At 45.9% G+C, this 16027-nt stretch overlaps 2 protein-coding genes across 2 annotated transcripts; both read left to right on the top strand.

The window, feature by feature from the left end:
• Nucleotides 1-1167: 1167 nt before the first annotated feature.
• Nucleotides 1168-1792, top strand: LOC116968556 (histone H2AX-like). Its single transcript, XM_033015326.1, has one exon. It carries the CDS (start codon nt 1195-1197, stop codon nt 1573-1575), a length of 381 nt encoding a protein of 126 aa, XP_032871217.1. The 5' UTR covers nt 1168-1194; the 3' UTR covers nt 1576-1792.
• An 8462-nt stretch (nt 1793-10254) lies between these two features.
• Nucleotides 10255-10762, top strand: LOC116968527 (histone H3). The gene has a single exon (XM_033015294.1). The coding sequence runs from the start codon at nt 10300-10302 to the stop codon at nt 10708-10710; it is 411 nt and encodes a 136-aa protein (XP_032871185.1). The 5' UTR covers nt 10255-10299; the 3' UTR covers nt 10711-10762.
• Nucleotides 10763-16027: the final 5265 nt, after the last annotated feature.

Below are 16027 nucleotides of genomic sequence, written 5' to 3'. Positions count from 1 at the left end.
CCAAAACCCAACGGCTCTTTTTAGAGCCACCCACATTTTCGCGGAATGTTGTACTAATGTTTCGACATTGAATCGCAGCAGAATTGTTTCAGGATATTTCTGTTTGGCCAATTTATTTCGCATTCTGTTTAGTGACTAAATTAAATTCCAATATACGCGGGATATTCCCGGTATCCATGTTGCGTTCCTGTCCATCAAACAGAAGTAAAACTCCTTTCCCTTCACGTCAGCTTGTCCCAGTCATCATAAATTGTGCCCACGGCCAGTCGACTAGTGCTGCCGTTACTGTTTTATTTATTGGGGGTTATGAACTCCTGTCTTCATCTCTGTAACTTCTGAATTGCATTTCTACTCGGCAATTCGTCCAGTTTTTCCAAGGAGGAACGTTTCACACTTTCGCCCAAACTCCGACTTTTATAAACATGAACATATAAACAAGACTATAATCCGACACCGTTTACATAGTGTTCAAAAAGGAACTGCAGATGCTGGAATATCGAAGGTACACAAAATTGCTGGGGAAACTCAGCGGGTGCAGCAGCATCTATGAAGCGAAGGAAATAGGCGACGTTTCGGGCCGAAACCCTTCTTTCGGCCCGAAACGTCGCCTATTTCCTTCGCTCCATAGATGCTGCTGCACCCGCTGAGTTTCCCCAGCAATTTTGTGTACCGTTTACATAGTGACCGATCGCTAATTGATGCCGATGGTCGATTTTTTTGTAATCGGTTACCGGCCCAAATAAATCGTAAATTAAATGTGTTGTGCTGTATTGCCCGGGGTTCAAGGTGGTCAACAACAAGAGTATTTAATTGTCATATGTACCGTGAACGGAACAATGAAATTCTTACTCGCAGCAGTATAATTAACATCTTAACGCAATGCGCTTACATAAAAAATGATAATCAAAAAAGCAATGATTATGTGATGTAGCAAATTGTATTGACATACAGATTTATAGTTTGGCGGCTATTTCAAAGTTCGAGTTTTGGAGGGACTGGCAGTTATTTTCAGCGCTTTTCTGTTGTGGGTTTTGATTGGTAGATAAAACAGTTCTGTGATTGGGTCATTCTTCACACCAATGAGATTATGTCCTTTTTCACCAATCACCAGCGGTTCTCTGGATTCCTCAAACAGGTATAAGAAAGGCGAGTCTGTGATCATTTTCTCATTCTGCGTGTACAAAACATCAGGAGATGTCTGGACGAGGAAAAACCAGCGGCAAAGCTCGGGCCAAGGCCAAGTCTCGCTCGTCCCGGGCTGGACTGCAGTTCCCGGTCGGTCGTGTTCATAGGCACTTGAGGAAAGGCAACTATGCTCAGCGGGTGGGTGCAGGAGCCCCTGTCTATCTGGCTGCTGTGCTCGAGTATCTGACGGCTGAAATCCTCGAGCTGGCCGGCAACGCGGCCCGGGACAACAAGAAGAGCCGCATCATCCCCAGACATCTGCAGCTGGCCGTCCGCAACGACGAGGAACTCAACAAGCTGCTGGGAGGGGTGACCATCGCTCAGGGCGGTGTGTTGCCCAATATCCAGGCCGTGCTGTTGCCCAAGAAAACCGGCGCAGCGGGCAAGTAAGCGAGAGAAACTCAACATAGTGACCCAAAGGCTCTTTTCAGAGCCACTCACCATGTCTGTGGAAGGGCTGATCATAGATTATATTTAGTGCGGGACAAGTGTTCCTTGTCGTTGTCGAAAACCGACTGCACATTGAGTTGTCTACACGGTGGCGGAGTGGTAGACCAACTGCCTTACAGCGCCAGAGACCCTGGTTCGATCCAGACTACGGGCGCTTCCCTGTACACAATTTGTACGTTCTCCCCGTTTCCTCCCACATTCAAAAGACGTCCAGGGTTGTAGGTTAATTGGTTTGATATAAATGTTTAAAAATATGTTTTTCAAACACTTATCATTTGTAGGATAGTGTAACACTTATCATTTGTAGGATAGTGTTCATGTGTGAGGATCGCTAGTCGGTGCGGACTGGCTGGTCGGAAGGGTCAGTTTCCGCGTTGTACCTCAAAACTAAACATGAAACCGGTTGGCTGATGCGGAAAGATACATTAGGCAGTATTCCTCAGAACATTGGCAGCGACCTACAGTAAGAGATCCTCCACGAAGCCAACTCCGTTTAGAAACATAGAAAATAGGTGCAGGAGTAGGCCATTCGGCCCTTCGAGCCTGCACCGCCATTGAATATGATCATGGCTAATCATCCAACTCAGTATCCTGTACCTGCCTTCTCTCCATACCCCCTGATCCCTTTAGCCACAAGGGCCACATCTATCTCCCTCTTAAATATAGCCAATGAACTGGCCTTAACTACCTTCTGTGGCAGAGAATTCCACAGATTCACCACTCTGTGTGGAAAAAAAATTGTCATCTCGGTCCTAAAAGACTTCCCCATATCGTTAAATGGTGACCCCCTTGTTCTGGACTTTCACAACATTGAGAACAATCTTCTTGCATCTAGCCTGTCCAACCACTTAAGAATTTTGTAAGTTTCTATAAGATCCCCCCTCAATCTTCTAAATTTCAGCGAGTACAAGCCGAGTCTATCCAGTCTTTCCCCATATGAAAGTCCTGCCATCCCAGGAATTAGTGTGGTGAGCTTTCTCTGTTCTCCCTCTATGGCAAGAATGTCTTTCCTCAGATTAGGAGACCAAAACTATACGCAATACTCCAGGTGTGGTCTCACCAAGGCACCAAGCGGTAGGGGTGACCTATACAAAAGGGACTGCTACACCTTAACTGGAGAGGTACCAATGTTCTGGCAGGCAGGTATGCTAGTGCTACACGTGTGGGCTTATACTAAATAGCGAGGGGAGGGGGGAAAGTGGTCGACAAATTGGTAGTATACAGATGAAGTTAAAGGGGAAGTGAGTACAGGAAAAGTTACAAAAGACTCCCAAATTAATGGAAGGAAAGTTCGAGAAGGGTTAAGAGAGTAAGGTCAGGGATAATAGTGACCGGTGTGAGAGGGGAGGTGAATACCGAAGTTAAATTGTTGAATATGAATGCGCGAAGTATAAGAAATAAAGTGGATGAGTTTTGAGGCTCAATTAGAAATTGGCAAGTGGGGATTACAGAGGCATAGCTGCAGGACGTACAGGGCAGGGAACTGAATATTCAGGGGTATACGTCCTATCGAAAAGACAGACAGGTGGGCAGAGGGGGTGGGGCAACTCTGTTGGTGAGGAATGAAATTCAGTCGCTTGCGAGGGGTGACATAGAATCAGGAGATGTAGAATCAGTATGGATATAACTGAGGAATTGTAAGGGTAAAAAGTCCCTGATGGGAGTTATCTACAGGCCCCCAAACAGTAAGCTGGATATAGGGTGCAAGCTGAATCAAGTGTTAAAATTGGCATGGAGCAAAGGTAATGCTACGGTGGTTATGGGTGATTTCAACATGCAGGGAGACTGGGAAAATCGGGTTCGTCCTGGACTCCAAGAAAGGGATTTTGTGGAGTACCTCCGAGACGGATTCTTAGAGCAGCTTGTACTAGAGCCTACCTGGGAGAAGGCAATTCTGGATTTAGTGTTGTGTAATGAACCGGATTTGATTGGGGAACACAAGGTAAAGTAGCCATTAGGAGGTAGTGACCGTAATATGATAAGTTTTAATCTACAATTTGAGAGGGAGAACGGAAAATCGGAAGTGTCAGTATTACAGTTGAGCAAAGGGAGCCATGGAGGCAAGAGGGACAAATTGGCCAAAGTAGACTGGAAAGAGACCCTAGCAGGGATGACAGTGGAACAACGATGGCAGGTATTTCTGGGAACAATTCAGAAGGATCAGTTCATTCCAGAGAGGAAGAAAGATTCTGAGGGGACTATGAGGTGACCGTGGCTGACAAAGTAAGTCAAGGACAGTATAAATATAAAAGAGAAGAAGTACAATGTAGCAAAGATGAGCGGGAAGCAAGAGTATTGGGTAATGTTTAAAGAGCAACAGAGGATAACTAAAAAGGCAATACGGGGAGAAAGGATGAGGCACGAAGGTAAGCTCGCCAGGAATATATAGGAGGATAGTAAAAGCTTCTTTCGGTATGTGAGGAGGAAAGAATTAGTTAAGACAACTGGGTCCCTTGCAGACAGAAACAGGTGAATTTATACTGGAGAACAGGGAAATGGCAGATGAGTTGAACATGGTACTTCACTAAGGAAGACACAAACAATCTCCCAGATGTACTGGTGGCCAGAGGACCCAGGGTGATGGACGAAATGAGGGAAATTCACATTAGGCAGCAAATGGTGTTGACTATGGGACTGGACTATTAGGCAGGACTGATGGTACTGAAGGCTGATAAATCCCCACGGCCTGATGGTCTGCATCCCATGGTACTTAAGTAAGTGGCTCTGGAAACCGTGGACGCATTGGTGATCATTTTCAAATGTTCTATAGATTCAGGATCAGTTCCTGTGGATTGGAGGGTAGCTAATGTTATCCCACTTTTGACGAAAGGAGGAAGAGAGAAAACAGGGAATTATAGACCAGTTAACCTGACATCGATGGTGGGGAAGAAGCTGGAGTAAATTATAAATTATGACATAGAGGCACATTTGGATAGCAGTAACAGGACCACAGCTATTTACAATATACATTAATGATTTAGTAGATGAAGGGATTAAAAGTAACATTAGCAAATTAGCAGATGACACAAAGCTGGGTGGCAGTGTTAACTGAGAGGAGGATGCAGGTTGGGTGAGTGGGCGGATGCATGGCAGATGCAGTTTAATGTGGATAAATGTGAGGTTATCCACTTTGGTGGCAAGAACCCCACGAAGGCAGGTTATTATCTGAATTATCTCAAGTTAGGAAAAGGGGAAGTACACCGAGATCTGGGTGTCCTTATTCAGCAGTCACTGAAAGTAAGCATGCAGGTACAGCAGGCAGTGAAGAAAGCTAATTGATTGATTCTTGATTGATTCACCTGGAATTCATAACAAGAGGGGGTGAGTATGGGAGCAAAGAGGTCCTTCTACAGTTGTACAGGGCCCTAGTGAGACCACACCTGGAGTATTGGTGCAGTTTTGGTCCCCAAATTTGAGGAAGGACATTCTTGGGAGAGCAGCGTAGGTTCACGAGGTAAATTCCCGGGATGGCGGGACTGTCATATGTTGAACGAATGGAAGGACTGGGTTTGTATACACTGGAATTCAGAAGGATGAGAGGGTATCTTATTGAAACCTATCAGGTTATTAAGGAATTGTACACGCTAGAGGCAGGAAACATGTTCCCGATATTGGTGGAGTCCAGAATCAGGGGCCACAGTTTAAAAATAAGGGGTAGGCCATTTAAAACAGAGATGAGGAAAAACCTTTTCAGCCAGAGAGTTGTGAATCTGTAATTCTCTACCTCAGAAGGCAGTGGAGGCCAATTCTCTGGATGCTTTCAAGAGAGAGTGAGATAGAACTCTTAAAGATAGCGGAGTCAAGGGATATGGGGAGAAAGCAGGGAAGGGGTACTGATTGTGGATGATCAGCCATGATCACAGTCAATGTGGTGGCTCAAAGGACCGAATGGCCTAGTCCTGCAACTATTGGCTATTGTGGGAGGGCAACGCTGGATCTAGTATTGGGAAATAGGGAAAACTGGGAAGGGCAAGTTAATGAAGTGTGTGTGAAGTAACCTGTTGGGACCAGTGACCACAGTTAGATTATGTATAAGATAGTTATGGATAGGGATGGAGAGGGTCCAAGTATTAAAATGCTCAACTGGGGTAAGGCCAACTTTGAGGGTATGAGAGAAGGTCTCGCTCAAGTTGACTGGAGCAGGTTGTTAGAGGGGAAAGGAAGATCGGCCAAGTGGGATGTTTTTAAAAGTGTACTGAAGTAAGCTCAGGATGTTTACGTCCCCGTTAGAGTGAAGGGCAAAGCAGACAAGTGTAACGAAGCTTGGCTGACGAGGGAAATTGAGACGTTAGTAAAAAACACGAAGGATGCATGGTACAGGTATAGGCAGCTGGGATCAAGTGGATCCCTGGAGGAGTTTTGGGAACTAAGGAGTAAACTAAAAAAATAAATCAGAAATGCAAAAAGGGGCCAGGAGATGGCTCTGGTGGTTAGCATTAAGGACAATCCCAAAATATTTTATCAATACATAAGGGGGGAAAGGGCAACTAGAGGGAGAGTGAGACGTTGGGAATAAAAGTGGTCACCTCTGTGTGGAACCACAGGAAATGGGCAAGGTCCTAAAAGAGTATTTCTTCTCTGTATTTACCGAGGAGAAAGACAGTAGGACGGAGGAAATTGGAGCAGGCACTGGAAATGTCTAGAACAGTCAGGGTTACTGTCGAAGAAGTACCGAAGATACTGTCGTATTTGAAGGTAGGCAAATCTCCAGGGCCTGATCTGATCTATCCGAGGACATTGAGGGAAACTAGAGAGGAAATTACTGGAGCCCTGGTTGAAATTTATGAGTCGTCCTTCAATACAGGACAGGTGCCGTAAGACCGGAGTGTGGAAAAATATTGTGTCTCTTTTCAAGAAAAGGCTGCAGGGAAAATGCTGGGAACTATAGGCCGGTGAGCTGAACATCTGTAGTTGCTTAGTTACTGGAGAGTATTCTGAGGGATAGGATATACAGCCATTTGGATGGGCAGGGGCTGGTTAGGGATAGTAGGCATGGTTTGTACCTGGGAGGTTATGTCTCTCAAATCTGATTGAAATTTTTGAAGACATGACCAAAAAGTTTGATGAGGGCAGAGCAGTAGATGTTGTGTACATGGACGTCAGTAAGACGTTCGACAAGGTTCCATATAATAGGTTGCTCTGGAAGGTTAGATCGCATGTGATCCAAGGAGAGATAGCTGAATGGATAGCAAATTGGCTCATTGGGAGGAAGCAGAGGGTAATAGTGGAAGGTTGCTTCTCAGACTGGTTGCCTGTGGCGAGTGATGTACCTCAGAATATGGTGCTGGGCCCGTTGTTGTTTGTCATCTATGTCAAGGATTTGGATGAGAACATACACGGCAAGATTAGCAAGTTTGCTGATGATACAAAAGTTATTGGTTTCGAAGTTAGTGAAGATGGTTGTGAACGATTGCAACAGGATCTGGATCGATTGGCCAGGAATGATGGATGGAATTTAATACAGAGAATTGTGAGGTGTTGCATTTTGGGAAGTCGAACAAGGGCAGGACCTACACAGTAAACGGTAGGCCTCTGGGTGGTGTTGTAGTGCAGAGTGTTCTAGGAGTACAGGTGCATGATTCCTTGAAGGTCGAGTGGCAGGTAGATAAAGTGGTCAAAAAGGCTTTTTGCACTCTGGCCTTCATCAGTCAAAGTATGGAGTTGGGTGGTCATTTTGCAGTTGTATAAGACGTAGGTGAGACTGCAATAAGAGTATTGTGTTCAGTTCTGGGCACCATGTTATTGGAAAGATAATGTCAAGCTTGAAAGGGTTCAGAAAAGATTTACGAGGATGTTGCCCGGACTAGAGGGTGTGAGCTTTAGGGAGCGGTTGGGTGGGCTGGGCCTCTATTCCATGGATCGCAGGAGGATGAGAGGAAATCCTATAGCGCTATACAAAATCATGAGAGGAATAGATCGGGTAGATGTACAGAGTCTTTCGCCCAGAGTACGGGAATCGAGGACCAGAGGACGTGGGTTCAAGGTGAAGGGGAAGATATTTAATGGGAATCCAAGAGGTAATTTTTTTCACACAGTGTATGTATGGAGAAAGCTGCTAGAGTAGGTAGTTGAGATTGGGACTATCCCTTCATTTAAGAAACAGTTAGACAGATACATGGATAGGACAGCTTTGGAGGGATATGGACCAAGCGCAGGCAAGTGGGACTACTGTAGCTGGGACATTTTTGGCCGGTGTCGGCGAATTGGGCCAAAGGGCCTGTTTCCACAATGTATCATTCCATGACTATAATATTCCCTGCTCCCTCCCCACAGACCAATTCATAACACTCTGAAAATAAAAAAACGAAATGCAAAATCCAGAAATCTGAACTAAAAATAGAAAACCATAAAAAGATTCAGTGGGTCAGGCAGCATATTATGGAATCATTGTTAGTCAGTGTGGAAATAGGCCTTTCATCCCAACGTTCATGCTGACCAAGGGACTACCTGAGCGAGTCGCATTTGTGTACCCTTGGCCATTTCCTAACGATCTAGCTGTCCAAACGTGCTTCTGTTTTTCCCAACAAGGACATTTCTACATTCAGAGCGACAGAAGGCTGCAGCCCATAAAGGGGAACTTTGCCCTCCATGTCCATGTCCATCTCTTTTCCTCATCTATATTAATCCCATCTGCCTTCTTTAGGACTGTGGCCTATAGGACCTTCCTATTTAACTGTCTAATTGCCTCAAACACGGTGATGGCACCTGATTCCACCATCTCCTCTGGCAACATGATTCAAGTGTCAACCATCAAAACACAAGTCTGCTCTCTTGTTTTTAATACACATGGAAGGGGGAATAAATTTTGATGATCTCATCTATCAGTGGATATTACAGCCCTATATACTTTCATCTGTTTAATAATCAATCTCCTTCACTGCAGGGAAAACAAAACAAGAATCTGAAATGTTTTCTCACAACTGAATGTCTCCAGTCCAGGCAAGATGCTGGTGAATCACCTCTGCACTCACTCCAACCCAACCACATTCTTCCCATAGTGTGGTGACTAGAACGGTACACAATACTGCAGATGTGGATGAACCAGTGTTAAGTGAAGTTGCAATATAACATACCATTACTTATATTCCTGCCCTAACCTCGGAAGGGAAGCATGCCACAGACCTTCTTCACCAGCCTATCTACCCAATGCAACTTTCATGGAACTGTGTACTTTACTCCATAGGTATGTTGATGCATCGAGGATAAAATATGCCAGACCTCTGCCCACTTACCTAACCTAGATACACTCCATTGTATCCTTAAGTCCCCTTCACGATGTACTTTACAACTTCTCTTTGCATCATCAATGTTCAGTAACCAAATATTCAGTCTTCAGAGGAGTTAGTGACATTACTTGTAAGAAGTTTGGGCCCAGTCCCTGATTGCTGTGACACACCACTAATGTCAGTGGCCAACCAGACAAGGATCAATTTACCGTATGTTCATTCTCTATCAGACAATCTTCGGTTCACTCCAGGTTGTCATCTCCCAAATTTTCCATAAAACCTTTGATCTGAATCTAACCAAATGCCTAATGTATATCAAAAATGCTGGAGAAATTCAGCGGGTGAGGCAGCATCTATGGAGAGAAGTAATGGGCGACGTCTCGGGTCGAGACCCTTCTTCAGACTAATGAAGTACATGACTTCATCAGTCTTCTTCAGACTGCCAGTACATGATCTATCATCTCTGTTTACTTCGTTGTCACCTTTTCCTAGCTAACAATGATCTATTCTACAACTGCATGCACTTCTTTCTTGAACTGCATCTCACATCTTACCCTTCTTTATCTCTGTGTCTCCCTCTCTCCTGATTCCCAGTCTGAAGAAGTATCTCGACCTGAATCATCACCCATTCCTCTATCCAGAAATGCTGCCTGTCCCACTGAGTTACTTTGGCATTTTGTGTCCATCTTCATTGTTCACTTCCCTGAATTTCCCAGATGACATCACTTTGTAGCGGCACCTAGTGGTGAAGCTGTGTATTCACAACCCTCGTCATTGGTCGGGACGGTCACGTGACCGGGGGTACGTTCGCCATGAAACAACCAGTCACTATGTTCTCCACTGTAAACCTGTAGAAGTTAAATCACGTATTTGTTGGCATTCTGGATTTCCCCAATCTTAGAAGTAGAAACATTGATTCACTTTCTTTATGAGATTCGGATCTTTGGTCTGGACTCTGCTAGTAGTGCAATGTCATCGGCAACATCTCGGTCTGTGGGGCGTCTTCCTGTTGCAAAATACCGGGGGCGGAGCTGGAAGATGAGAGACGTCCCTCCTTCTGTCTGTCACTCTGATTCTGCCTTTTCCCCTCCTTCCTCTTTCTCTGCATTTCCCCGGCAGGTCGGGGCGCTGCGTATAAAAGAAGACAGCAACAGTCAGCTTGTCACCAAAGATCTTATAGCGCCCCCACCCCACCCGCCGGTCACAAATCTCTGTATCCCCCCCCCCCCCCCCCCGGCCTCAGACCTTCTGAAACAGCCGCCTGGTGCTGATAAACCTGCAGCCACTCGCAGGGATGGGACACCGTGAGTGACATCTCTGCTCCATCCATTCAGAGGCTGTGGGCCGGCCCTTCACCAACGCTACAAAAGCGGGTCCCAGAGCCGGCTCCGTTATTCAGTCCCTGTATTTCACACTGTGCTCCCACTGTTGAAGGAGAATGGCCCGGACCAAGCAGACAGCGCGTAAATCGACCGGAGGGAAAGCTCCTCGCAAACAGCTGGCTACCAAAGCGGCGCGGAAGAGCGCTCCAGCTACGGGCGGAGTGAAGAAGCCTCATCGCTACAGGCCCGGCACCGTGGCTCTGAGGGAGATCCGGCGCTACCAGAAATCCACCGAGTTGCTCATCCGCAAACTGCCCTTCCAGCGCCTGGTGCGGGAGATCGCTCAGGACTTCAAGACAGACCTGCGCTTCCAGAGCTCGGCAGTCATGGCCCTGCAGGAGGCCAGCGAGGCTTACCTGGTGGGGCTCTTTGAGGACACCAACCTGTGCGCAATCCACGCCAAGCGAGTCACCATCATGCCCAAAGACATCCAGCTGGCCCGCCGCATCCGCGGGGAGCGCGCCTAAACTCCACCTCTCCACCAACAACAAACGGCTCTTTTAAGAGCCACTAATCCGGCAGAAGAAAGAGCTGGGGCTTTCTAATGTCCTTTTACATCAATGTTCTCTTCTTTCTGCGGGGTTTTATCTAAATTGATGCCGCAGAGACTGCTGCTGAGTGGAGTCTGACTTCAGTCATTCAAGTGTAACTGGTTTCGATGTAAATGCCAACACGGCTCATAATGGTGTGTACACGACCAGCCCCTGTTCGCTCTGCGCCCCCTTTTCTCACGCGCTCCGGGTTCAAGGACAACAAACGCCTTTATTACGCACTTTCCACGCGCGCCCCTCAGTCGCTGATCAGTCCTTCCACAGACACTGAGTTACACCATCTCCATAATGATGAGGCCGGTTGGAGGGACAAAGGCGGCGACCACATACTCCAACTCCAAGTAACGACCCACACAGCGCTAACGCTGCTAACGGAAATCCTAATGGCTCTGCTCACGCACGGTCTCACTGAAAGTGTTGTGTTGATATTTGGACACCGCATTGATGCAACTGGTTCGATATTTCATTCGCAGGCGATAGTTCTCATTCTGTTTAATTTGATCAAATTAGCCGTCCAAACCACGGTATAATCCAAGACGGCGCTCTGCATTCTTGCCCACTGCATTGAAACCGAAGCTTCACCCAACTTCCCCGTTAGTTTGTCTCAATCTTCATACACTTCTCTCAGTGATCCATCCCTTCAGATTGAATTAATTTAAACAAGATGCCTGTGCGTTGTTGCTGCTGCTGTTTTAATTGTGAAGTGACTGACTTTTAGTGACTGCAGTCTGTTGTTTTGAACGAGTGAGTCCGGTTTTCTATCCGAGAAACACACGTTAAGAGTACACATTGCTGCGACGGCTCCGAGAGTCATTAGACTATTGAGCTTTATGCAATGAGCGATCTCTAACAAGTTCAGGTGAGCGGTTTAAAATAGTAAGAACGCATTCCTAGGAATCTCTCACCTTGGAACTAATTCACACTGGATGTGTATTGTAGGTAGTTCAACATAGAATAACTGGGGATGCGGGATACATTATCACACACAGATGTGTCGTTATTTTTTTTTAAAGTCTAAGGTATTGTTGAAAATATATTTTCTTTTTGTGCGGGCTTTTCAAATTTCACTTATTTTGGGGACTGTTATTTTCAGTATTATGTTGACATATTCTGTTGTGCTGCAGCAAGCAAGAATTTCATTGCCCTATCTGGGACACATGACAATAAAACTCTCTTGACTCGTGACAATAGATGCAAGAGAAGGCCATTGGCCTTTTCGAGCCAGCACCGCCATTCAATGTGATCATGGCTGATCATCCCCAATCAGTACTCCGTTCCTGCCTTCTCCCCATATCCCCATGACTCCGCTATCTTTAATAGCTCTATCCAGCTCTCTCCTGAATGTATCCAGAGACGCTGTTGGTGTCTGGTCATTGGAGAAAGAGGCAGCTGTACGATTGGCCTAGTTCATATTCCAAATCAGAAGTAGCGCTGCGCCACCAATGGTAAGCGTCCCATCGCATTCCTCCAGAAGTTACAAGAAGGGCAAGTACAGGAGGATTTCCTCATTCTTTGTGCCCTTTATCCCCGAACAGCTCCGTCACAGAGGACTCTGGGATTTACGGACTGTTCCCAGGGATACATTCAGAGACTGACATCGAGTGCTGCTGGAAGGTCATCAACTCGGTGAAAGACGCTGTTGTTCACCACCCAGCAGAGCGAGATGTCCGTCAGGGAATGTTGCCGACTTGCCCGCTGCAGACTGAAGGTGTACGTGCTGAGGGACTCACTGAAGCTCGATGCAGCCAACGCCAAGGCTCTGTGGGGGAGGTCCACAGTCTAGGGTCCTTCCGCTGCTGGACATGGGGGGCACGATATGGTGGAGACACCTCTCAAAATAAGGGAAGGTATCCCACGCCAGGGGGCCACATGAGTGGCACGGGTGGGGGACAAGTTTGAGAAATGTATAGACTGTATTGAACAATTTGTATAGGGAGGTTTCACGGCAGTCGGGTCACGACCCATGACCCTTACTGTTGCTACACTACTCCAAATGGATTACACGCGATGAACTGCAGGTAGGCACTTACCATTGTTTCCAGCGTAGCGGGCCCGTTAAAACCCGCTGAAATTGTCAATTTTTGCGCTGTAAATAATTATGGAAATCGGGATAAGCGTGTGAGACATTTAGCCTACTTCACAATTCCAAAAGTGAGGAGAAATTACAGTAGATAGAAGCGAGAGCTGAAGGGACAACAACAGCCAGAGTGCTTGGCGAACATTGGCCGTTTGCTCACTGCATTTCATCAACTAAGGCATTATTTGTGTTTTTTCTTGATTCCTTTGGCATCTAAAAAGTTTCAGAAGTGATAAATCTGGCTGTAATTTTTTTAAATCGCACATTGTTCCCAAGTGGGGTTTTACATACAAAAAAAACGCATCTGAAGAAAATTTTACAGCCAGATTTATCACTTCTGAGAATTTTTAGATACCAAAGGAATAAAAAAAAAACACAAATACTGCCTTACTTGATGAAATGCAGTGAGCAAACGTGATAATTCCCAATATTTTCAATGTTTACCAAGCAGTTTAGCTGCTGTAGTCCCTTCAGTTCTCGCTTCTCTATACCTTCATTTCGTTTCACGTTTGGAATTCTAAAGTTGGGTACATGTCTCTCACACTTACCCCGACTCCCACAATTTTTTTCAGCGCAAAAATTCAACATTTTGGCGTTTTTTAACAGATAGGAAAGTACGCGTTTCTAGCATTAATAACATATACCGGAAGTGACGGATGTCTTCCAGTTGGATTTAGCGTCAAGCCCTATGACCCGGTGACCTTACGTGCAACCCCCCTATAGTCTCCAAAAATGTCGGATGAATTTTTTTGACATGAATTTAGACACCACTCCGCAACAGTACAACCGATCACCAATGTAACAAAATGTTCATTTACAGGAACATATGTTGCAGGATGAAATATAATTAGTTGAAAATCTCATTGGCCCCATTTAACCTTTAACAAATTATAATTAGTCACATCTCGTGGTCACTGCTCCCTCTGTGAGGCTGTGGGCGGCTCTCAGAAGAGCCTTTGTTTTGTGTTGGAATAAAGGGGGTAGTTATTTAGCCGCTGAACCCATAGAGAGTACGGCCCTGTCGTTTCAGAGCGTACACCACATCCATGGCAGTGACCGTCTTGCGCTTGGCGTGCTCGGTGTAGGTGACCGCGTCCCTGATCACATTCTCCAGGAAATCCTTCAACACCCCGCGGGTCTCCTCGTAGATCAGACCCGAGATCCGCTTGAGTCGTACGGCGGATAGCTGGCTTGGTGATGCCCGGGCACAAACAATCTCCCTGATGTACTAGTGGTGAGAGGATCTAGGTTGACGGAGGAACTGAAGGAAATTCACATTAGACTGGAAATGGTGTTGGGTAGACTGAAGGGAGATAAATCCTGATGGTCTACATCCCAGGGCCTGATGGTCTGCATCCCAGGGTACTTAAGGAAGTGGCTCTTGAAATTGTAGACTTATTTTCCAATGTTCTGTAGATTCAGGATAAGTTCCTGTGGATTGGAGGGGAGCTAATGTTATCCCTTATTTTAAGGAGGGCGGGAGAGAGAAAACAGGGAATTATAGACCAGTTAGCCTGACATCGGTGGTGAGGAAGATGCCAGAATCAAATATAAAAGATGAAATAGCGGCACAATTGGATAAGAGTTGCAGGATTAGTCCGAGTCAGCATGGATTTACGATGGGGAAATCATGCTTGACTAATCTTCTGGAATTTTTTGAGGATGTAACTAGGAAAATGGACAAGGGAGAGTCAGTGATGTAGTGTACCTGGACTTTCAGAAAGCATTTGATAAGGTCCCACATAGGAGATTAGTGGGCAAAATGAGAGCACACGATATTGGGGTAAGGGTAACAGGCAGGGATAGAAAATTGGTTGGCAGACAGGGAAAACCAAGAGTAGGGATTGAGGGGTTCCCTTTCAAGAACGGTAGGCAGTGACGAGTGGGGTAACAGCAAGGCGCTGTGCTGGGACTGCGGCTATTTAAATATGAACCATTAAGGATTTAGATGGAGGGAGTAAAAGCAAAAATTAGCAAATTTGCCAGAGACACAAAGCGGTTGGACAGGGTGAACTGGTGACACGAGGATAGGGAGTGATTTGGACAGATTGGGTGAGTGGGCAGATGCAGTTTAATGTGGATAAATGTGAGGTTATCCACTTTGGTGGCTAAAACGGCGTCAAGTTGGGAAAAGGGGATGTACAACAGGATCTGGGGGGTCCTTGTTCATGTCAATAAAAGTAAGCATGCAGGTACAGCAGGCTGTGAAGAAAGCTAATGGCATGTTGGCCTTCATATCAAGAGGAGTTGAGTATAGGAACAAAGAGGTCCTTGCAGCGCAGGTTCACAAGGTTAATTCCCGGGATGGCGGGACTGTCATATGTTGATAGAATGGAGTGTCTGGCTTGTATACTCTGGAATTTAGGATGAGAGGGAATCTTATTCAAACCTATAAGATTATTAATGGTTTGGACACGCTAAAGGCATGAAATATGTTCCCGATGTTGGGGGAGTCCAGAACCAGTGGACACAGTTTAAGAATAAGGGGTTGGACAGGCTAGATGCAGGAAGATTGTTCCCGATGTTGGGGAAGTCCAGAACAAGGGGTCACAGTTTAAGGATAAGGGGGAAATCTTTTAGGACCGAGATGAGGAAAACATTTTTCACAGAGTGGTGAATCTCTGGAATTCTCTGCCACAGAAGGTAGTTGAGGCCAGTTCATTGGCAATGTTTAAGAGGGAGTTAGATGTGGCCCTTGTGGCTAAAGGGATCAGGGGGTATGGAGAGAAGGCAGGTACAGGATACTGAGTTGGATGATCAGCCATGATCATATTGAATGGCGGTGCTGGCTCGAAGGGCCGAATAGCCTACTCCTGCAACTATTTTCTATGTTTCTATGTTAATAAGGGGTAAGCCATTTGGAATGGAGATGAGGAAAAACTTTTTCATACAGAGAGTTTTGAGTCTGTGGAATTCTCTGACTCAGAGGGTGGTGGAGGCTGGCTCTCTCGATGTTTTCAACAGAGAGCTAGACAGAGCTCTTAAATATAACAGAGTCAAGGGTATGGGGAGAAGGCAGGAATGGGGTACTGATTGTGGATAATCAGCCATGATCACATTAAAAGGCGGTGCTGGCTCGAGGGGCCAAATGGCCTACTGCTGCACCTGTTGTCTATGTCTATTGCCATGGATGTTATCAATTTCCGGTGCCGCTTT

This window comes from Amblyraja radiata, chromosome 45, assembly GCF_010909765.2.
Source record: "Amblyraja radiata isolate CabotCenter1 chromosome 45, sAmbRad1.1.pri, whole genome shotgun sequence".
Taxonomy (NCBI): Eukaryota; Metazoa; Chordata; class Chondrichthyes; order Rajiformes; family Rajidae; genus Amblyraja; species Amblyraja radiata.
This window is presented reverse-complemented; position numbering and strand designations above follow the sequence as displayed.

Bases quoted from the DNA above. Each gene is read 5' to 3' on its own strand.
- LOC116968556 (XM_033015326.1), top strand. From the start codon at position 1,195: ATGTCTGGACGAGGAAAAACCAGCGGCAAAGCTCGGGCCAAGGCCAAG.
- LOC116968527 (XM_033015294.1), top strand. From the start codon at position 10,300: ATGGCCCGGACCAAGCAGACAGCGCGTAAATCGACCGGAGGGAAAGCT.